The 22,277-nt window shown below is 56.9% G+C and overlaps 8 protein-coding genes across 8 annotated transcripts; 5 read left to right on the top strand and 3 right to left on the bottom strand.

Annotated features, from left to right (window-relative positions):
* Positions 1-187: 187 nt before the first annotated feature.
* ISF_06890 (ATP-dependent RNA helicase DBP4) lies at positions 188-2,705 on the top strand (the record flags this gene model as incomplete). The annotated part of the gene is made up of 2 exons (XM_018850494.1): positions 188-319; positions 405-2,705. 2 exons carry the CDS (start codon positions 188-190, stop codon positions 2,703-2,705), a joined length of 2,433 nt encoding a protein of 810 aa, XP_018702534.1.
* A 448-nt stretch (positions 2,706-3,153) lies between these two features.
* ISF_06889 (nuc153) lies at positions 3,154-5,349 on the top strand (the record flags this gene model as incomplete). The annotated part of the gene is made up of 1 exon (XM_018850493.1): positions 3,154-5,349. One exon carries the CDS (start codon positions 3,154-3,156, stop codon positions 5,347-5,349), a length of 2,196 nt encoding a protein of 731 aa, XP_018702533.1.
* A 342-nt stretch (positions 5,350-5,691) lies between these two features.
* Positions 5,692-7,318, bottom strand: ISF_06888 (hypothetical protein; the record flags this gene model as incomplete). The annotated part of the gene is made up of 6 exons (XM_018850492.1): positions 5,692-5,911; positions 5,984-6,229; positions 6,276-6,395; positions 6,444-6,525; positions 6,579-7,106; positions 7,255-7,318. 6 exons carry the CDS (start codon positions 7,316-7,318, stop codon positions 5,692-5,694), a joined length of 1,260 nt encoding a protein of 419 aa, XP_018702532.1.
* A 5,682-nt stretch (positions 7,319-13,000) lies between these two features.
* On the top strand, positions 13,001-14,689 carry ISF_06887 (Regulator of G protein signaling superfamily; the record flags this gene model as incomplete). The annotated part of the gene is made up of 1 exon (XM_018850491.1): positions 13,001-14,689. The coding sequence occupies one exon, from the start codon at positions 13,001-13,003 to the stop codon at positions 14,687-14,689; it is 1,689 nt and encodes a 562-aa protein (XP_018702531.1).
* Positions 14,690-15,762: 1,073 nt separating this feature from the next.
* On the top strand, positions 15,763-17,857 carry ISF_06886 (Fungal transcriptional regulatory protein; the record flags this gene model as incomplete). Its single annotated transcript, XM_018850490.1, has 4 exons — positions 15,763-16,367; positions 16,445-16,678; positions 16,746-16,997; positions 17,041-17,857. 4 exons carry the CDS (start codon positions 15,763-15,765, stop codon positions 17,855-17,857), a joined length of 1,908 nt encoding a protein of 635 aa, XP_018702530.1.
* Positions 17,858-18,185: 328 nt separating this feature from the next.
* On the top strand, positions 18,186-18,845 carry ISF_06885 (hypothetical protein; the record flags this gene model as incomplete). The annotated part of the gene is made up of 3 exons (XM_018850489.1): positions 18,186-18,255; positions 18,310-18,702; positions 18,766-18,845. 3 exons carry the CDS (start codon positions 18,186-18,188, stop codon positions 18,843-18,845), a joined length of 543 nt encoding a protein of 180 aa, XP_018702529.1.
* Positions 18,846-19,029: 184 nt separating this feature from the next.
* On the bottom strand, positions 19,030-19,967 carry ISF_06884 (hypothetical protein; the record flags this gene model as incomplete). Its single annotated transcript, XM_018850488.1, has 2 exons — positions 19,030-19,774; positions 19,840-19,967. The coding sequence occupies 2 exons, from the start codon at positions 19,965-19,967 to the stop codon at positions 19,030-19,032; spliced, it is 873 nt and encodes a 290-aa protein (XP_018702528.1).
* A 541-nt stretch (positions 19,968-20,508) lies between these two features.
* Positions 20,509-21,000, bottom strand: ISF_06883 (Mannose-binding lectin; the record flags this gene model as incomplete). The annotated part of the gene is made up of 1 exon (XM_018850487.1): positions 20,509-21,000. One exon carries the CDS (start codon positions 20,998-21,000, stop codon positions 20,509-20,511), a length of 492 nt encoding a protein of 163 aa, XP_018702527.1.
* Between the last annotated feature and the right edge of the window lie 1,277 nt (positions 21,001-22,277).

Below are 22,277 nucleotides of genomic sequence, written 5' to 3'. Positions count from 1 at the left end.
ATTACTTGGGTTGTTGTGTTAAATAGACCCCGTGGAAGCGGTTCCGTGACGGCCCCACCAAGACCGATTGTGGGGCGTATCTACAAAGCCAAGCCAACTTTTTTTCTCGTCGATAAGAAAAAAAGTTTGGGCTGCCCATACCCCAAGCCTCATCATCGCAGCGCAGAACTGCAAGAACTCGTGCAATATGGTTGCTAATCCTCGCGCTGCCGGGAGGCAGGCGAAGCCTCCGAAGCAAAATAAAGCCGATATTCGCCAGCAAAAGCGGAAACGTGATCAGGATGACCTGACCACGCTGGAGGCGGCCATTCGCGAACTGGTGGGTTCCATTGTCCTGATGCTGCTGCTCTGTAACGCGCAGTTGCCAAGCGCATCCTCTAACTACTTTTTCCTGCTTCTTCTAGGACCCCAAGAATACCGAAATCAAAAACTTTTCCGAACTCCCACTCTCCCGAGCCACCACCAAGGGCCTGTCCGCCGCCCACTTCCAGACCCTCACCGATGTCCAGGCACACGCGATCCCGCTGGCCCTGCAGGGCAAGGACATACTCGGAGCAGCCAAGACGGGCAGCGGCAAGACTCTCGCGTTCCTAGTACCGCTGCTCGAGAAGCTGCACCGCGCCCAGTGGACCGAGTACGACGGGCTCGGCGCGCTAGTGCTTTCGCCGACGCGCGAGCTGGCGGTGCAGATCTTTGAGGTGCTGCGCAAGATTGGCGCCTACCACAGCTTCTCAGCTGGTCTGGTCATCGGCGGCAAGAACCTCAAAGACGAGGCGGAGCGCCTGTCGCGCATGAACATCCTCATCTGCACGCCAGGCCGCATGCTGCAGCACCTCGACCAAACGGCCGGCCTCGACGTCAACAACCTGCAGCTCCTGGTGCTCGACGAGGCCGACCGCATCATGGATATGGGCTTCCGCGCGGCCGTCGACGCCCTGGTCGAGCACCTGCCCGCGCAGCGCCAGACGCTCATGTTCAGCGCGACGCAGAGCAGGAAGGTCTCGGACCTCGCCCGCCTGAGCCTCACGGACCCCGAGTACGTATCCGTGCACGAGGCCGCCGCCGAGGCCACCCCGACGAACCTGCAGCAGCACTACGTCGTCACGCCGCTGCACGAGAAGCTCGACACCCTGTACGGCTTCATCAAGGCATCGCTTAAGAGCAAGATCATCGTCTTCCTGAGCTCCGGCAAGCAGGTCCGCTTCGTCTACGAGAGCTTCCGACACCTCCAGCCCGGTATCCCGCTGCTCCACCTGCACGGCCGCCAGAAGCAGGTCCAGCGACTCGAGATTACGAAGCGATTCGCCGAGGCCAAGCAGGCCTGTCTCTTTGCCACGGACGTTGTCGCCCGCGGCATCGACTTCCCGGCTGTCGACTGGGTCATTCAAGTCGACTGCCCCGAAGATACCGACACTTACATTCACAGGGTGGGCCGTACCGCCCGCTTCCAGAGCAACGGACGCGCCGTGCTCTTCCTGGAGACAAGTGAGGAGGACGGCATGCTCAAGAAACTGGAGCAAAAGAAGATTCCGATCCAAAAAATCAACATTAAAGAAAAGAAGAAGCGCAGCGTCAAGAATGACTTGCAGAACATGTGTTTCCAGAACCCAGATCTCAAGTATCTCGGGCAAAAGTCTTTCAGCAGTTATGTACGGTCTATTCACCTACAAAGAGACAAAGACGTGTTCAACCTCAAGAAGCTGGATCTGGACGCGTATGCGGCTAGCTTAGGCCTTCCAGGTACACCGCAAATCAAATTTCAACAAGGTGTGGATATCAAAAAGGTCAAGAACGCTTCAAGACAAGAGATGTCTAGCGATTCGGAATCTGATATGGACATGGATGGGCCGAAGAAGACGAAGAAGAAGAATGAAGTGCGCACAAAATACGACAAGATGTTTGAGCGAACGAATCAAGACGTTCTCTCTGCCCACTATAGCAAGCTAGTCGTCGACGGCGACAAGGCCGCTGACGATGACTCGGACGACGAGTTCCTATCAGTCAAGCGCCGCCTCAACGACGACGACCTGGACGCGGAGTCCCGAAAAGCAAACCCGAACGCGCCCAAGGTCATATACGGCCTCGGCGGCGAGGAGCCGTACGTGATCGACTCGAAGCGCCGCGAAAAGGCGCTGCAGTCGAAGAAAAAGATGCTCAAGTTCATGGGCAACGCGTCCAAGCTCGTCTTCGACGACGAGGGCAACTCACACGAGATCTACGAGCTGCAGCGCGAGGCCGACTTCAAGGAGGCGGGCGACGCCGACGCCCAGCGCGCCCAGTTCCTCGAGGGCGAGACGGCGCGCGTACGCGCCGCCGACGTCGACGATAAGGCGCTGGCCAAGCAGAAGAAGCGCGAGAAGAAGGAGAAGCGCAAGGCGCTGGAGCGCGCGGAGCGCTACGGCGGCGACGGGGATGGAGACGGGGAGGACGACGAGGCGCCGCAGTTGGTTGGCGGCGAGGACAGCAACGAAGCGCTCGAGTTCCTGCGGTCGCTGCCGCTTACGGGCGAGGAGGATGGCAGTGGAGAGGAGGAGCCGCCGAAGAAGAGGGCGAAGAAGTGGTTCGAGGACGACGAGGACGATGGCAGGGCGGCGAAGAAAAGCAAGAGCAAGAGCAAAAAGGGCGGCAAGGTGTTCGAGGTGGACGAGGAGCCCGAGACGTTGGAGGATCTCGAGAGGCTCGCCACTGGACTCCTGGACGGATAAATGTATTTCTTGTCTGTATAAATGTAATAGATACCCGCCAAACATGTCTGGTGCGCGACAATGTGATTTCGATGTGAAGCTGACAACGGAGCACCAAATACTGATATAACATTTAACGTCCCCGTTACGGGCCCTTGCACCATCGATCTAAAATCTTGGCATTTTCATTCATACAACATATTTTGAGTTTGATTTCGGCGTCAAGCAATCCGATTGTGTTGGAACATCTCTGCACTGACAGTAGAAGATGAAAAGATGGAAGTGAGTTGAAGGCAGCGAATGTAGCCCCACATTTGATGCCACCAGCCCCGCCACGAGCGGCAGAAAAATCATGACCGCCAAAAAAGTTCAAGCAAGTCTTTCGCCAACACCATTTTCCGCGGGTCACTGTCTGAACCAGAGTCTTCACTTCAATTGGGTTCTGCATACGAAAGCAGAGGCAATCAAAATGAAGTCCGACAAGAAGAAGGGGGGTTTGGCCCCCGCTCGCATCACCGACGCCCGATTCAGCAACTTTGAGACGGATCCGCGATTTCGTTTACCCTCGAAAAAGAATGCAAAGACGAAGCTCGACAAGCGTTTTGCGGGCATGCTCGACGACGAAGACTTCATAGCTACCTCTCGCGTCGATCGATATGGCCGCAAGGTGAAATCTGACTCCAAGAAGAAAGCTTTGCAGCGTCTGTACGAAGCGGAAGGCGACGATGACGACGAGGGCGAGGGTAGCAGCAACGCTGAAATCGAGGTCGACGACGACGATGTTGTTGAAAAGGAACTGCTTGCTGTAAAGGAGCGCGACTCCCGCGCCAACTACGATCCCGCTCGTGGTGGCGGTTTTTCCTCTTCCGAAGACGAGGATTCGTCTGACGAGGACGATTCGGACGATGAAGATGGCGGTGCAGAACTCGCCACTGAAGGCGACATGCAGAGGCTTCAAGACGAGCAGGCCGATGTCGAGACTGGTGAAGTCTCGAAACGTATAGCTATTGTCAACCTTGACTGGGACAACGTCAACTCAACGCATCTGTTCGCTCTCTTCAGCAGCTTCATTGGCGAAAGCCCAGGACGCATTACCAAGGTGTCTGTATATCCCAGTGAATTTGGCAAGGATCGCATGCAAAGAGAGGAGGTCGAGGGCCCGCCCAAGGAACTTTTTAAAGAAAGCAAGGACGATTCAGACAGCGAGGAGGAGGAGGACTCCGACGAAGAGGACGAGCGAATCAAGAAGAAGCTTATTGAAGAGGGAGACGACCAAGATTTCGACAGCGACGCCCTACGAAAATATCAACTCGACCGCTTGCGGTACTACTACGCCGTTATGGAGTGCTCAGACGAAAAGATTGCACAAAAGATCTATGAGGCTACCGACGGAACAGAATACCAGTCCTCCTCCAACTTTCTCGACCTTCGGTTCGTACCAGACGAGGTCGAGTTCGACGATGAGCCTCGCGACGAGTGCACCAAACTGCCCGACTCGTACAAGCCCGTCGAGTTCGTGACAACAGCCTTGCAGAGCTCCAAGGTCAAGCTCACATGGGATCTGCACCCCGAAGAAGCGTCACGCAAAGACTCGATCAAGCGTGCCTTCACCGGTAGCCGGGCAGATTTCCAGGAGAACGACCTCCGCGCATACCTGGCCAGCGACACGGAAGGCTCCGATGACGAAGGTGACAACCAGATCGCCACCTTTGGCGGAGAGGACGGTGGCGACGGCGGCGAGGCTGACGAGGAGAAGCCCAAGCTGTCGAAGAAGGAGCTCGCGCGCCAAAAGATGCGCGCGGCGCTCGGCCTGGGCGAGCAGCCGGAGCCCAAGGTTGCCAAGCGCGGCCCCGTCGGCGAGATGCAAATCACCTTCACGCCCGCCCTCTCCGAGGCCAAGGCCAAGAAGCCCGCCGCGGGCGAGGAGGAGACGACGATTGAAAAGTACCAGCGCAAGGAGCGCGAACGCAAAGAGCGCAAGCGTGAGGCCGCGCGTGCCCGCCGCGCCGCCGCCAACGGCGAGACCGCAAAGGATGCCGCTGACGACGACAACGAAGCGGGCGGCGAGACCGGAGATCTCGGCTTCGACGACCCCTTCTTCACCGACGCCACGCCGGCCGCGCCCGAGGAGGACCTCGGCTTCGACGACCCCTTCTTCGCCGACGCCGCCGGCGCCAGCGAAAAGCAGCGCCCCTCCAAGTCGTCCATCCGCAAGGCCGAGCGCCTCCAGAAGCGCGAAGCGCGCCTCGCCGCCGAAAAGGCCGACGCTGTAGAACGCGCGCACCTCGCCGAGGTCATGGCCACCGGCGGCACCGGCGCCGACGGCGCGGATCACCTCGACCACTTCGACATGCGGGACATTCTGCGCGCCGAGAAGCAGCAGCGCAAGCAAAGCAAGGCCAAGGGAAAGGGCAAGAAGAAGGCCGCGGCGGAGGAGGAGAAGAGGAACGGCGGGGCGGCGCTGCAGAAGGGCTTCGAGATGGACGTGGCGGACCCGCGCTTCCAGGCCGTCTTCGAGGACCACGAGTACGCGATCGACCCGTCGCACCCGCGGTTCACGGGCTCCGAGAGCATGAAGAAGGTGCTGGAGGAGGGTCGCCGCAAGAGGCGCACGCAGGACGGCGAGGAGACGCGCAGCAGCAAAAAGGCAAAGTCGAGGCGTTAGGACGCAGAAAATGCGACAGGTGTCGAGGCGGGAAAGATTTTGTTGTATATATAAGCGTACATTTCACTAGAGTTGGCAACATGGGTCATTTATTTGTTTGTGTTTTTTTCTACTGAGTGAAGTGGTCATCGAGACGATCAATTCCCATCATTGTACATTTCTCAGTTGCTCAAAAGTCGCTGGAAAAACAATCAACCCACGCCATGCCAATGCCAAACCCAAGATCCCTACACTACTTCCTTGCTCCAATAGTCCCGCGAACTCCACTGCTATCGTATAATATTCATGCAATATTGTTTCAATACCTATGCTTTGTTCTGCCTGCCCAACAGCTTCGGTCAATCAAGTCGCACTTGGCGCGCTCAGAGGCTTCTGGCCGCTCCAAAAGTGCATCTTGCCGTAGGCGTGCACCTTGGGATCGCGCAATGACTGGCGCACCTCGGCAAAGAAGACCTCCATCCTGGCCTGACTCCAGCCCATTCTTGGAAAGTGCATGGCGCCGACGGCAGGCAAGAAGTCTTCGCAGGCGGTCCGGTAGTACATGCCTACAAGGCGCATCAGTCTGCACGCTCGTCAGTATCTGGGAGAATTTGAATCGGGCTATCTTGAAGCTAGTCGCGAAAGGAGGGCATACTTGTCTTTTGGCCAGGTGCCATATGGCAGCTTGATGTAGTTGTGCTGTATATTGACGAAGCCAGCTTCTTCTAAGTACTGGCGCCCAGATTCGGCCGCGTTGGCCGTGGTACCGAATTGGGCAAATGCTTCAATGAGCAAGTCGGTGAATATCTTCAGCGGCCAGTCCTTCGGCACGCTATCGTCATCTGTGTGCACTGCGCCGTCGACGTCTTGCAGCTCCACCCATGCGCCAGGTCTCATATGTCTATTCTCGTGTTAGAAGTTAGCGTTGTGGACGGGGTTCGACTCACGGGTATGCTTGTTTCAATAGATTGACTGGAGATTTCAATATGGGAATCATATTCCTTAGGTGAACCAGGTCAAAGTCATCGCCGTTCAACCACTCCGCTTCAACATCGTCTACCAAGAATCTGTTCTGTCAGCAAACGATGTTGCCGCTGGTGATGTCTTCGGCTCACTTGACATTTGGCGGAACCCAGGCTGGCTGGATGGGACTCAGATCAAGACCCGTGATTTCCGCACAGGGATACCTATCTCCAACTATGCGACATGTCAGCCGGGGAGCCCCATAGGCTGCCGTGTGTCTTCCCTACATTCTATCGCCCATAAGCCGGTGCCAGTCCCTAGATCAATAACCTTTTGTGGGTTGGGTCCTATGGGAGCATAAAATAGTCGGCCATCTGTGGCTTCCATCATCATGGTATGCAGCATATCCTCGCGACTCTGTTCGGCTTCATCATTTGGTATTGGGTAACGGCCGTGGCGATAGCGGTGGTATCGGCGCCCATTAACGTAGCTATGTTCCAGAATACTGGGGCGCAGAGATGTGGAATCGGAAAAGTCGTCGCTATCTATTACGGAATCGGCGTCAAACTCGGTCGCTGAGAACTCGCCGTCTTCGTCGCTTCCGCCGGGTTCGATATCCGCATCACCGTGGAGCAAGCCGCGGCTGGCTTCGTAATTGTCAGTGGTATACAGCTCAGGTTGCGCCACCCAAGAGCTCTCCGTATGAGTCTTACTCTGCGCGCTTCCACGGCGAGGTTGCTCTATACCTCCTTTCGGATTCTTCTCTTCCACCTTTGCCACGCGAGGTAAGTCGCTGGGGGATGCTATGGTGTGATCTTGACAGGTCAGCAGTGTTCAAAATTGGAAGAGGTGCAGTGAGTAGCTTGAGGGGCTGACACTGTCAAAGGAGGAAGACTTCACCGGGTTTCTTGCCTCTCAAATCGTTTCTACCGGGGCTACTATTTTCGATGAGATGAGACCTACCAGGGGGTAGGGATGCTGCCACTCCTGTCTCGGACAGCTTCGCGGGGCCACCAGACTTTTCCATGGCGTCCGAAAGATCAAGGAGAGCGGCAGTGAAATCGAGAAAAGATCGAAATTAGGAGGGGGACGAAACTAAGTGGTTTGTTGGAGGCGTATTGGAAGCCTGATCGAAGGGTTCAGTGGGGCAATGCGAGAGGTCTTTGTTTCTAGGGATGACCAGGGGTGTGTGTGTCTTGATATGGCGACCAAAATCTGGGCGGGGATGAAGTTTCCATATACGAATAGGCGAGTCATCAAGTGCTGTTGGCGGTATCACGATGCGACAACTTGGTCTGGCTCGCAAAGTATGACGGCTGTGGTTGTGGGAGAAGTCGACTCGCTTGGGCCAGTTGGGGGGAGAGCACTTCCTGCCGTCTTTGGCAGAGCCTGAAGGCCTGCTTAAGATCTTGGGGCCGATAGGATTATCGATGATGGTAGTTGCGAGGGAGCGTGGCAGGCGAATGTACAAGACCGGATGATGGAATGTGGGGAGCAGCGGGTAGAGTTGCACTGAGCTCGATTCAGCGCCGAAATCAACTCGGAAAGTAATCTCGGATAGCTACCATAAGAGGCTACCTGGGATGAGAGAGAGCTTGCCCATAGAGGCGGGCGATGCGAGTTTTGTGGCAGGCGGATGCTTCACTGAGCCCGATTAGCACTCGGCTACGTTAGGTGATGGTAGTTCTGTGCGAGGCAAATTCGTTTGACCTTAGCACAGCACGGAGTAATACAGCAAACGTTCAGGAGCGTCGTCGTTGTCGCACTAAGATATGACTGGGCGGCCATTTGATGCAGCGCTGTGCTGGCCACATTTCTTCCTACAGTAGCTGCGTTTTGCGACACACCTCAAGCGGCTGGTCGGGGGTCCAAGTTCGAAGTTGCGTTGGTTGCGTCTGAACTGAATAGGTGATTCCAGGATGTGAAAACTTCGTCAACGGGTATTGCCGCCATAAATTTGAGTCGTGGTACAGTTAACGAGTAAGATTCCGCGAGGTTTTGGTCGATGACTTATCCCTAATAAGTTGGCTGTGTTTCGTCGTTGCTTGCTCGCCTATGGCATGCCGTCTTCAGTCATGACGGGCCGCCGCCTCCAGACGCCGTTTGCTTACCTAGCCATAGGCGCTGGCAAACGCATTCAGGAATCCATCCCTTTCATCATCACCGAATGGTCAGGCTATAACATGCCTCATCGCATTGTCACAGTTTCTCCTACGATGGTTGGCCCGAGTTGCCTAACACACGCTGGGTAGATGGGCTTACCCTGCACCAGTGCTGCTCGACAAGCAACGCGTTTTGGCTCCCGATGGATAGGTAATGAGGCACCATGCCACTCGCAGCGCGACGTCTAGCAGTATTCTAATAGCCTTCGAACTGTGGCATTAGTTGATTCCTTATTAATACCTTGCGTCACACTTGAACCTGCCGGCCTCACAGTTAGCACGGCGTGGTTATGACGGCAGCAGTATCTGCTGTTGCCACTATGGCAGATGGTTAGACCAGGCCAGACAATAACTGACAATACCGTTTAATGAAAGTTAGAAAAGGGTATTTCTAGCCCATCGGAACTGCTCCCAACAGTATATCCCCGTTATTCGGCTGGTTTCTGCGCAGCGGACGGATCACAAAGCCAAGATTTGAGGATGCAGCAAACCTCAGAAGCAATTCGACGGCAGAGACAATACCTCACCTATTCAAAAGATCTGAGCCCTTGAACAACGCTCCCCTGTACAACACGGTTCGCACTTTTGGCCACTGACAACAAGGCAGTGAGGTTTTTCCGTCGTTGAAGTAGCTCCGAATGCGCATAGGCAAATTACATCACGAAACCATAACCGTGGTTTCACTTCCTGCCATGATCACTGGCTCTCTCCCGAAAACTCTATCGACAATCTCGCCTAAACTGTCAACCGAATCGCTTGTCGTGTTGGTTTTCATGTTGCGAACAGCAACACGAAAGTTCTCACGCCGAATTGCAACAACCTGTTGAGTCTGTCAGCAAGGAATCTTATGCAGAAAGAACCGAAATAAGCTACCCAAAGAGCTGCGAATGCGAATGAGTCTAGGATCACGAGGGTAATCCTAGCGAATGCCAAGGAATTTCCAAATGAGGATACCGGTGACCCGAGCGGCTCCAACATGGGTGATAGCGCAACAAGAGATTACCAGATGGAGACCGTGGGGGATTTTTTTCTGCTGTGCACAAGTGTGTATACTCGCTTGACACAATTGCTGATGGAATGTGCATAGGATTACAGGCGCTCGTAGACTCCAGCAAGTCTTCGTACCTGGCCTGAACCTGGCCTGAACCTGGCCTACTCGATATGTCGATGGTGCCTATCCGCCCAAGATGCCGAGCCACAAGCCATCATCCGCCAGTAGACGCTTCAACTTGCCAAGAGACCAATAACATAACCTGGCGCGTACCAGGCTTACAAAGAAAATCCATGAATCTAAGCGTTAATCATCTTAAAAACGCTCGAGCCATTGTACTTCCACGTAAGGTTCTTCACCCTTGCTGTGAAGCACGCACAGGCACATACCTTCGATCTGATACGCCCGAACGTCTAGCAGAAGAGAGACGAACGCTTGCTATGAACGCATAGTGTGGCCAGTGAACTCGTGAAGATAGCTCGACACTTCGTGGCTCTGGCCGATACCGGAAGTCGGCATGACACGGGCCTGTCAGAAGGTGTACCACAGTTCTGCATCCAGGTCAATGCCTCTCCGATGACAAGAAATGTGAGATAGGACGAACTCCCACAAGCCACTCAAGAAACCGGCGAACTACTCCAGACAGCATATATCTTCTAACTGTTTACTATCCAGTACTCCTACATGGCCTACAGAACGATCTGTGGAGTGCATCAAGTACTTGCTCGAAACAGCGCAAGGGGACCGACACATTGGAACCAGGTTGGCGGAACTACCACGTCTTCAAAAATATCCCGAACAACTTGAGGCAAGCCTTGCCGAGAGATGAGATACCGTCAAAGTCGCAGCTGCTCTGACTCAGTTAGATTACGCGATAAAGGCGCGACCCTACTTCTGGTTCTCCCCTTGTACCGCAACAAAATGCCATGTTTTGTTTTGCATTGACGTGCTTCCCACTCTAGGTTCAGGGCGCTAAAATGGTGATCAGAGTCGCAAGCCACCACAGCCTATTTTAGCGTTGTTCCAGCGCTGGGACGTGAAAGACTAGTTGGGAAGTTGGAAGCTCCCGCGGGCCGAGCTTGCTGGGACCTGCATCCTGGCTCATCTCTAGCCTCATCTGAGATGTAGCGGCAAGGCCCGGCCTGGTTGCCTTCAGCACTAGTTGTCACCGCCAGTGGCTCAAACGGGGGCAAGTGTGCGCCGTATAAAGTTTGGGCTGTGCCAAGGAACGCGGCGGCGTGCTGTCTTTGTTCCCAAAGTATTGGCGAGTTATTGAATGATGTCAGAATTGCCCATTATCCGGCTGGCCGGCCTCTCTGGACGGATGAGATGAAGTATGGGATGGATGCAATGCAGTGGCGCATCTCTTGCACCCACATGTTTATGCAAAAACTCTTCAGACTGTGGGACGCCTTTTCTGGCCCGCTTTGCTTTTCTTGATTACTTTCTTCTTCCTCTTTCGGCCGGGGGTGAGGGGGAGGCACAGTCCGTGCGAGAGAGCCTCCGCCGTGGTCGATCCAACAAAAGAAATTACTGGTATCCCGCAGGCTAACCCCCCCAAACTGGGCATAGGAAATGAGTCGCGGAAATATTGAGGGGGCCACCTATGGGCGCTGCCTCTAGGAGGATACCGATAAGATGGCGATAATTTCGGACTTTTTCATGCCACGATCGAGGGCGTACCAGGCGTGCGAGATGCGATTACCGAGTTGTTGAAAGTCTTTGATGAGAAGCCAGCCACAACTGACCGGTCCGCTATCACACCAATAGAGCAGGTTCGTACCAATCTGATCAGCATCCATCCATCTTACATAGCTCGGGACAGGACTACACCGAGTGATTCTTGCGCTTGTCGCTCAATTCGGCACTTACACGACAGGTTGTTTTTCCTTTCCTGCTGAGAGGACGAGATTGTCCACCACATTGACAACGGGTTGACAAGAACAAAGAAAGTATGCACAGAAAAAAGAAATTCGCCCGTTTTTCCGCGTGTTAGCTCTTGAATCTTCGTGTTCCTTCCTTTTGCCGCAGCCTGCCGATCACCACCAGCCACCCACCCGCCCTTGCGTCTGTCGTGGACGCCCTCTTGATCGCCCGTCTCGACCGACTTGCCCCGAAAAAGGTCAAGCTAAGCCTAAGACTATGTCTCGGTCGACGGTGAACTCTGTGACGGAATGGGCTCTACTGCTACACGACAGGTCCACGATAAGAAGCAGCCTTTGCCAGCCGTCCTCTGCCGGGCTAGCTTCGTGTTAGTGCAGCGCAACGGCTCGCTCGCCTCGCAACGGTTCTTTCTTTTTCTTCGAACTTTTTTCTTTTCCTCGGGTCGCTCTTTTGACTGGTCATGTCTCCTCACTCTGGCACGGACGCCCGTTGCGTGAAGAGATGACATCTGTTCAATTCTAACGTATACAGTTGTTGGATCAGACAAAGGCAACAGTGAACTCTTTGCACTGACTCGAGGGCTGTGTGTGATTGATTGTGACAAGCCTTCTACTAATAAACCCTGCTGGGGCCGCGAACGCGCCCATCACCCGCGTGTCTTGGATCAGCTACCAGGAATTTGTCCCTGCAAAAATCACGAGGGCGGAATTGCAAGTGCCGGCCATGCCCTGCCAAAGCCCATCTTCCGCTTTTAATTACCTGGATTTCTCGGAGTCCTATGACGCTGAGAGAACGAATACATATGAGGCCAAAAGGGCAAGACGCTAGGTGCCCGCCAAGCAGTGTGTAGAAGCGTCTATTGTGTGCCCTCCGCAGAGAGGCCCAACTTGCCCGTATTAACCGGGTTTGACGAGATGGTGTTGGTAGGCGCATCAGTACAGTTTGGTCGAGTTATCACAGCCACAGAAGCCACAAGCTCGGCGCTCAAAAGCAAGTCGGAATGCTGAACCTGCTTGGCTGTCTCAGTCCGCCGGGGAGGAAAGGATCAGCATTCGTGCCGCTTCGACTTCGGGCTCGGTACCCCCCTTGCTACCACACAACTTAACGTTACTGGGAACTCCTCGCTTGCCCGCACCCTGGTCGACCTGTCACCTCACGACTTGGCCTCACGCAGACGAACAAGCTCACTCACCCTGAACAACCCCAATTTCCATTACCGTGCCCTGCATGCCGTAGTGCCCATCAGGCCCCAGATTTCTCGCGATTCGCCGCCTGTCTTGGCCCCAGATTGACGTGGGCAGCCAGACAGGCAAGCTAACCAACCAAACGCTCAATACTTTTTGCTTTTGGTCGTTGCCAGTTAGCAGTGCATATGTTAGGAAAAGTGAGTCCGGCCGTGCTTGCAGATCCCCTGGTTCCCTGCACCACAATGAGCATTCATCTGGAACCAGACGACAAGGATGTGGCTGGGTCTTGGCCTGCTTTGCGCTACATATATGAAGACTGACATCCTCATCACGTCGATAGTAGCTTGCGACTCAAGTCCTTCTCCTCTCAGCACCTCCTCCAAACAGCTGGGAACGCACTCTGTTCTTCGAAAAATCGACGTTTTTCATCACTCTCTTTATCTTTCCTTATCACAACTCGGCGATACTCGTTCAAGGCTTTCATCATGGGCTCTGAACTTGGCAACACGGCCACCACCAAGCCCGAAGCCCGTGTCAATGGCCTCGGCATATTTTACATTGCTTTCGCAGTGGTGTGGACATGCACCCTTCTAGGTGCCATGTCCTACCTCTGGGCGAAGCGCAAGACGCAGATTTTGCGTATTCGCGGTCTTCCCATATCCTTTGCTGGTATTCTTCTCATGCATGTCTACTGGGTCTGCGTGACCACGGGCTACGTCTACGGCCCTCTTATGCCTGAAGAAGCAGAATACTGGATCATGGGCATCTGGCTGCCACTCGGCATCGCGCTTTTCCATGCCTCCAACACGCGTTTTCTCTATGTAGCCAACGCACAAAAGAAGTACGCCAAGCGTACCGCGGAACCCTACCGCATCTTTACTCGCCGCGCCGGCCGCATCTCCCTGCGTGAGGCGGTCAAGGTCTGGTGGCAGCAACTCGACTATAGCAAGAAGACACTTGCAGTCGTTGGTGTCGGTATGAGTCTTCATGTGATCTTGACCGTCTTCATGTTCCTCATCTCCCGCAAGTTCCACGACTCGTTCGGCATCAAGGGCACTGAGGTCACTGGCACCCCCATGGAGCGCAATGTCGAGCAGGGCCGCGGCTGGGAGTGGTGGCCTTCCATCTTCTGGCAGCTTTTCTGGGCTTGGGTTGTGGCGCCCGTTATTCTCTTCCGTGCCCGCAACATCCACGACACCCAGGGCTGGCGACTCCAGACCATCGGCTGCTGCATCTCTGGTCTTCATGCGGCTCCCATGTGGCTGATTGCCCTCTACGTCCCTGGCATGGAGGCCGTCAACCAGCACTTCATCCCTCCCATGTGGATCGCCGTCTCTATCATGTTCCTGGAGATCTTTACCGTCTTCGTTCCCATCTGGGAGGTGCGCAAGGCGCGCAACCTGAGCCAGGAGACGCTTGAGTCCATTGCCCGGTGGGAGTCTCGCCAGCGTTTCGGCGGCGTTACCAAGGACGTGAAGTCGCTGCACTCTGAGATCTCGGGCACGACGTGGGCCTCGCGCATGTCTCGCGCTGCGTCGTCTCTCGGGTCCAACTCGGGCGGCTCCATCCTGACCATGGACGCGCTTGAGCACACCCTTGAGAAGAACCCCGAGCCCCTCCAGGAGTTCTCGGCGCTCAAGGACTTTTCCGGCGAGAACGTGGCGTTCCTGATGCGCGTCCGTGACTGGAAAATCCAGCACAGCATCACGGTGGCCAAGAGTCTCGGTAGCGCCAGCAGTGCCACCAGCGGCAGCGATGACGAGAAGCCACCGGTCACCCCGACCAAGCCCAAGACGGGTTCGCGCGAGATGTTTGAGAGTGCGCTGCACATCTACCTGGACTTCATCAGCGCCAGCTGCGCCGAGTTCCAGATCAACCTGTCGTCGCAGGACTTCCGCAAGCTCGAGGCCGTCTTTGAGGATGCGGCGCGCATGGTGGTCAACGAGGAAGCCAAGTACGACCCGGCGACGCCGTTTGCCGAGGCGCCGCGCAGCGCCGCCGACAATGCAGCTGCGGCGGTTCGCTATGTTGGACCTATCCCCGAGGGCTTTGACGAGACCGTTTTTGCCGACGCCGAGATCAGCATCAAGTATCTCATCCTTACCAACACCTGGCCCAAGTATGTGCGCCAGCGACGCTCATTTGATGCTACGAGCAATGCCGAGACTGTCTAGAAACTGGTTGCGGTGGCGGTTTGAGGTGGACAAGAATATATATATGGTTACTGTACAAGAAAAAAAAATTGGTGGGAGGAATCCTGGTCAAAAAAGAAAAAAAAAACCAGGTCGTGAGCTGGGCATCATTGATCTAGACTTCTTTTCTTCTACATTGCTATCCTTTTTGCTGCACGGGCGCTCTTTTTTATTCCCGATACCCTGAGCTTGGTGTACTTTATCTTCTTGTCATGGTGGCGGTGGCACTCTGTTGATGCAACGCTCTCTCAATTTGATTTCTTTTAATCTGTCGAAATTGTTTCTCGAATTGATGCAACTTGTCTAGTTAAAAGTCAACTTCTGTCACATAAACCGGCTGGGATTGCTGGCATCAATCAATGCGAGTATGTTTGCTGTACGGGTCCGGTCGTTAAATCTGCCCGACCCCGACCGTTCAGTTCTGTTGAGAGCCAAGCCTTATTAACTGGTGAGCACATCCTTCAGCACGGACCGGTCGCTGCGCTAACTCCGACCCCGACTCATCTCTTATACAGCCTGACTGTGATTCAGTCGCGTTGTCGTCATCCAGCATCCTCGCCTTTTTTTGTCCTCGAGAACAAAATACGGAATACTTGCTTGTCTCATTCTGATTCAGTGTCTTCGAGAAGGCGCTCCCCCTGAACCCTGCGCTACCAATTTCCCGCCATCGGCAGAGCCCGAGACAAAAGCCACCGATATGGACTCGTCTGCCTCGGGCGGAGCGCGACGGCCGCAGCCGACGGGGATCAAGATGAGGGCCTGCGTGAATTGTTCGCGCCTCAAGATGAAGTGTCGCTGGCCGGCCGGATCGGCCCCGGCCGCGTGTACAAGGTGCGACAAACCCCAAGGCATCGATAGCTGTCAAACCCCCGCGGAATTTGCTGCTGACCAGGGCGGTTAAAAAATTCAAGGTGTGATCGGTTGGGTATCGCGTGTGGCGTCCCGACACAGGCGCCGAGGAAGAGAAGAGCGAAATCAAAGTATGTCTCTCTGTCTGGAACAAAAGGGGGACAAAAAGAAGCTGGAGGGAAGCCTCGCCCCCGCTAACCCTGGTCATGTTCGTTAGTCGTGTCGCGCAGTTGGAGCAGAAGCTGGACGGAATTATGTCGCTTCTAGAATCGAACCAGAGGGCGAAGCGACGACGCTCGTCGAGCGCGGCAGGTTCCGCCTCGACCCCCGACGACGCCTCCTCGCCGCCCACGCCCGACAGCCCCGGGGACGACCTCACCGCCAACAACCCGTGGCAGTTCCGGAACCACCACCCCGACAGCTGCCCCAACCGCGCCCCTGGCGAGCACGCCCTGACCAGCTCCGGCAGCAGCAACGGCAGCGAGGAGCGCCCGACCGCCGAGACGGTCGTCGAGCTCGTGCCCGGCCTGGCGCTCACCTTCGCCGAGGCCGCGGAGCACCTGGCCGTGTACCGGCGTGACTACATGCCCCTGTTCCCCTTCGTCGTCATCGAGGAGGGCGCCAAGCCGCAGGAGCTGCACCGCTCCGCGCCGGCGCTCTTCTGGATGATTGTGGCGGCGGTGGCGCAGACGTCGGAGGAGACGGACCGCGCGGTCAAGCGCTGGCTGCGGCACCACGTGGCCGAGACGATGATCATCAAGCAGGAGAAGACGCTGGAGCTGCTGCAGGCGATTCTGGTGCATCTGATATGGTGAGGGCGGAAAGGGACGGGGTTTTTCTTCCTTTTCTTTTTCTTTTTTTTTTCTTTTTGCTGACGATGGCGTCTAGGGGCTCGTTTCACTTTTATATTGACGCGGAGACGCCGCTGTTCATGCAGCTGGCGCACAACATTGTGCTGGACCTGAAGCTCGACTGGCCGCCGGAGCAGGGGCAGGTGTACAAGCACTCGCTGCTGGGCGCGGCCTGGTGCCACATGAACAAGTCGCACCTCCTGCGGCGACGGAAGGAGCACACGCCGGCTGAGATCCGGGCGGTGCTGGGTCTGCACTACGCGACCTCGGTGTATGTCCTCCCGTCTTCCCTTTGTGCTTGCTAATGAGAAACCAACACCTGCTGACGGACCTCCCAGGACAATGTCCATGTTTCGACGGGGTCCCGCCCTCGCTTGGAACAGCTACCTGGCCAAGTGCTGCGACTCCATCGCGGCGCTCTGCCAGCACCCACTCGACGAGGCGCTGGCGGCGAGCGTGCGGCTGCAGCGCATCGCGCAGAAGGGACTCAGCGCGCTGCCGGGCACCGAGTACGTCTGGGGCCCGTCAGCGACGGTGTACGGCTACGCGCAGGAGATGACCCTGAGCCTGACACGCGACAACATGGACAAGTTTGTCAACTCTCAGACGCCCGAGATTCAAAACGACGGCAAGCCTGCCCTCCTACCAACTCTCCCACACCCCATCTCCCATGCTAACTCAAATCTTTCCAGCCATGTTCCGGCACCTGTACCTCGCGCTGCTCGTGCGTCTCTACGAGCCCGTTCTCGGCATGCAGCCCGCCGCCGGCCCCCCCGACAACGGCGCCAACTCGACCGCCCACGCGCCTCTCCGCCGCACCGAGATGCTCTGGCGGCTCGTCGACGCCTGCCGCGCGCTCTTCACTGCGCGCAACGACCTGCCCGTGGCCCAGGCCGCGCTCCGCCCCTCCACCATGACCGGCTTCCTCGCCTTCGCCGTCGTCACCGCCTCGCGCGCGCTCTTCCACGCCGCCGAGGACTGGGACCCGGCCGTCGCGCGCCGCGCGTTCGACTTTGGCGCCGCGACGCTGGCGACGGCCGCGCAGTTTGAGCGCGCCGAGGCGTGGGCGCGCGCGGCGGGCAGGAGGCGCCCGATGCACGCCAAGACCCCGCTGTTCACGCTGTACTCGCAGAAGCTGCGGTGGATACATCAGTGGTACGAGGCGCGGAGCGCGGCGGACGGGGGTGGTGCGGCGGGTACGCCGGCGGAGGGGGAGGAGGCGATGGCGATGATCACGCCGCCCGAGGAGGAGGACGTGCAGGGACAAGAGGAGTGCGCGGTGGATGGGGCGGCGACGTTGGAGGGGCTGGATATGCTGGGGACGGATCAGCAGCCGATACCGAGCTTCCTGCCGGATTTTCAGTTTGACGAGGCGTTCTGGCAGGACATGCTGCTGGGCACGCCGCAGCCAGCGTTTGGGCAGTACAACATGGGGCACGGGGTTTTGTAATTAATGACGAAATTGCGGCACCTGTATAAATCGAATAGACTCATGTTCATGTCCAATGAAACTCGGCTGCGGCTAGATGCAGTGGTCCCCGTGTAAGTCGGCCCGCCGCTCGGAGTCAGATCCGGCTGGCGGGTAGCTCGGTCCCCGCCCGCCCCGGATGCTCGATCCACTTCTGCTTTTTTAGCTCTCCCCTGACAAGCTAAACTAACTAGTTAATGTGCAGACAACAACATCCATCGGCATTCACCTCCGCCGCACACCGGTCGCCATCGCGTTTTATTGGTAAAAAATTCATCTCACACCACCGTCATTTCCAAGCCCACCGAAAATGGCAAACAAGCCTCTGCGCGACTGGCTCTACCTGGTCATCATCGCCCTGCAGCTCATCGGCATGATCGGTCCGTCCCCCACCCCCCCTTCCTTGACACGCATCTACCTGACACACACACCAGCGATGGACCTCGTCGAGTTCTACCCGCGGCCGCTGTGGGAGCCTGCCGGCTCGCCGCTGCACTTCCTCGTCGGCCTGCGCCGGCGGTACGTCGCCGCCTCCGGCGACCCCTTTGTCGCCAGCGCCCACCCGCCGCCGTGGTTCGTCGCCTTCCTCTACATCGAGGGCCTCGCGCAGTGCCCGCTCGCCGCGTACCTCGTCTCACAGCTGTCTGCGTCGCGGCGGAAGTGCATGGGCGGGCCGGGGGAGGTTGCGGGGCTGGCGTTTGGGTGCCTCACGTTCATGGGCTCGGCGACGTGCTGCTACGAGCTGCTGCACATGGGGCCTGCGGTGCTGGCGGCGGACAAGAAGACGCGGCTGCTGTACGGGACCTACCTCCCGTACGTCATCATTCGTAAGTTGGTTTGGAGGTTCCTGTTGGTTGTGGGAGGACTCTTGCTAACGAGCTGCGTGGTAGCGGGGGTGATGGCGGTGGACATGGCTCTGCGACTGCTTCGTCGTGTGCAGGAGGACGGCGTCAAGGACAAGAATGAATAGGCGCGGAAGTTTTAAACACTCTGGAATTGATAGAAGATAATATAACATCTATGATGTACATTTACATGGTGGAAACCGATCGAGAACCGAAAAACAAACTCCTAGATGCCCATGATGTGACCGCTTCTTCCACATTACATATCCTGGCACAAACGCCTATTCATACATAATGACGGGCATCTGATCAGTCCAAGCGCTTGGAGTATCCCCAGCCGTTGCCAAGGCCGTGGCCCAGCGGCGTCGCGCCGCCCAGCGCCCGATTCCGCAGCCTCCTCGGCAGGACGACGCCCAGCGTGTACATGGCCGCCACCAGCGCGCCGGCCACAAACGACACCACGCTGTAGAAGAATGTGCTCGCATAGATATGGCCACCGAGCCCCTGCCACTCCACCCTCCCCTCCGAGTGCGGCAGGTGCGGCCCCGGGAACCAGCGCACCGAGAAGCGCAGCGGCAGGGGCTCGCCGATGGTCAGCTTGGTCGACGCCGGCGACCCGTCCTCGATGGCATGAGCGAGCGGGCTGGTGCTGTAGGAGATGGCCGAGTCGATGACACCGCTGTCGTGGCGGTGCAGGTGGTGCTTGGGCACGGCGTGCAGCAGCACGTTCATGCGCGTCGAGACGTGCATGTGGCTGAGCTGGAGGGTGCCGGCGACGGCGAAGACGAGCGGCACGTGCTCGCGCGGCGGTGGCACCTCGCCGACGACGCTGACCTCCGCGGGCGGGCGCGCGGGCAGCCGGCAGGACAGCGGCGCGTCGCTGTGGATGTAGAACTCGAGGAGGTGGAAGAAGTCGTGCGAGATGGGGATGGTGCAGTTGACCTCGCCCTCGATGCCGTAGCCGAACTCGAGAGGCTTGCCCGTCTCCCTACACTCGGGAAAGGGGATCCACTGGAACTGGTGGTTGCTGTCTTCGATGTGCTCGCCGGTTTCTCTGGGATGGGGGGTGTCAGATTTGTGCCGAGGTAGATGGACGGGGGAGGGGAGCGGGGGACGTACGAGCTCCGGTTCATGCACTCAATCGGGATGGGCGCGCCGTAGTGGTAGGATGGGAGCGCGGCGTGTTCAATGTCTGTGGTGGCGGCGACGAGCGCGGCGAGCGCCGGCAGGATGGCGAGGGAGAGCATCGGGGTGAGCTTCGGAGGCGGCTGTTTGATGGTTCAAACTCGAGGGGTAGGCGGCGGTCGGAGTGGACTATGGCCGCATGGGGTCCGTGCCGTTGCGATAATCAGGAGCGGGTATGCGTTTGACGATCAATACACGCCAAAGGGAGAGACAAGCATCGAGAGATGCGGATGGCGCATACGATAGATAGTAGACGTTGGACGTTGAGACGTGGCTTTGGCGCCAATGTCACGATGAAATTCGTTAAGAAGACGGGATTCGCTTTGCCAAGTGACGTAGCGTGGTAGCGACACGTGTATCTTCAGGTACCCAATGTGCACGAATCTCTCTACTGCTAGCGGGATTAGCGGGTCGTCCTAGGCTCTGAGCGTCTGGTTTTAGGGGACTGAACCACTAAAGTCCCCAAGGTACCTTGAAGTACCTATCACTCCATGACGCACTCTCCATGTTTGACATCAAAAGCACCTGGTTACCAAGTCGTTTTCTTTCTTCATTCTGCCTAGGCCTTGTTCCGCTCAAGTCAACCGACTATACAAAAACCCATCAGCCTGCCTCCTGCACGTCCGCCTCCGCCTCCGCCTCCGCCTCCCGCCCGCCGTGCACCAGGAACGTGATATTGGCCCAGTCCACCTCCCAGCCCGAGCTGAGCTCCATGCCGATCAGCTGCCCGTTGGACACGATGTTGGGGAAGCGCGTGCCGGACGTGCCGCCAAACGCCCAGGTCCGGCCCAGCGTCGTGCTGATCTCGAAGCGGACGATGCGCCAGCCGGCCCAGACGGTCCAGCTGGCCCGCTCGCCCTCCTGGAACTCAAAGGTCGAGCTCGAGTCGTCGGGCTGCGGGCGGTTGTAGACGGAGACGCGCTCGCCGTTGAACCACTCGATCTCGATGCCCTTGACGACGATGAAGCCCTGCGCGTCGCCGGAGCCCTGCCCGATCCGCACGGTGAAGCGCCGCGCGGTGGACCGCTGGTTGGGGAAGAGCTGGAAGGGGTGGCCGGTGTTCCGGCCAAAGGGTCCGACAACTCTCTCGGTCATGGTGGTGGCGAGGGGGATGCTTTGGTGAGGGTATTATTGATGTGATTGGTAGGGTGTGAAGAAACGGCTGCGGCAGAAACGGGTAGTGGAGGATGTAACCAAGCCGGTGGTGATGAGGGGTGGCCAGGTTCTGGAGTGGCAAATCGTTGTCTTTATAGATAATCGGCCACGAAAGTCTGGGGTATGCTCGTGAGAGCTATACGCAGAGTGAGCTTCCCTCTTTGTTGCTGACTTTGCTTGCCAGCTGCAGCAGCATTAACCTTTCTGCCAAAAGGTTGCAAGACGGCTCAGCTGAGGGATGCATTCACTACATTTCAGGCTACCCGAGACTCTGTCTCGTACGCATGGAACCGCGCATCAGTACTATCCAGGCGTTTCCGACCCCGCGCTTAGACACATGTCGACGTGAACAGTCAAAGCTTCTGCGCATGAGCTGTAGTACCTGGTTAGTATGGTACTCTGAACATGACAGATATCATCGGGTTTGAGACCGTCTTGCGGAGAATGCATTGATGCCAAGTCCGCGTAATACCTGGTCAGCACGGTACTCTGACCATGATGGATATCATCGGGTCAGATTTAGAACGTCTTGCAGAGTATGCATTGATACCCAGTCCGCAGTGAAGCTGGCGCGAGCCCTCAGATTTCCCGGCAGGGCTGCTCCGTTTTCCAGATATACGGCAGGTCGTAAGGAGTCTGGGAAGCAGCATTCTCCTCTTAGAGGCAGCGACCGCAGACATGGTGAGAATTCGCTTTCCTTTTCCGTCCAGTCGCAGTCTGAAGCTGCCTGCAGGACGTGGCGGTCATTGCCCGGATGAAGAAGCCAAGCCATGAATGTGCATGCATCAGGTTTATCTGAGAGCTTGATATTGCAATGCTTCAGTAATTCGCTCTCTCCGGCAGATGTACATAGTGCATTTACCGGCAGATGTAGTACATTTCCCGACAGCCCCTGCGAAAGCATATTTGCTGTGTATGCATCGTTTACTGCGCATGTGGGAGCTGTGACCCTTACCCCTCCATCTAGGCAGCATGTAGGTCAAAAGTCCGTAATAACAGGATTGCGCTACAACTCACAAACTGTCTGTGTCTCATTTGATGATGACACTACATATGGTTCCCGGTTCCCCGGCAGCGACTTGGCGGATCTCGTGCAGGAGAAGAGGCCACCCGGTTCGCAAGTGGCGTGGCCGGGCCAGACGTCCCCTCTTTGAGGCCATTAGAGGGAACCCGTAAAGAACCCCTGAGGGAACTGGAAAAAGACCCTTCAGGGAGGG

The sequence above is a fragment of the Cordyceps fumosorosea genome, assembly GCF_001636725.1.
Source record: "Cordyceps fumosorosea ARSEF 2679 chromosome Unknown scaffold_18, whole genome shotgun sequence".
Classification (NCBI taxonomy): Eukaryota; Fungi; Ascomycota; class Sordariomycetes; order Hypocreales; family Cordycipitaceae; genus Cordyceps; species Cordyceps fumosorosea.
The sequence above is the reverse complement of the archived record's forward strand: the minus strand, read 5'-3'. Positions and strand labels throughout refer to the sequence as shown.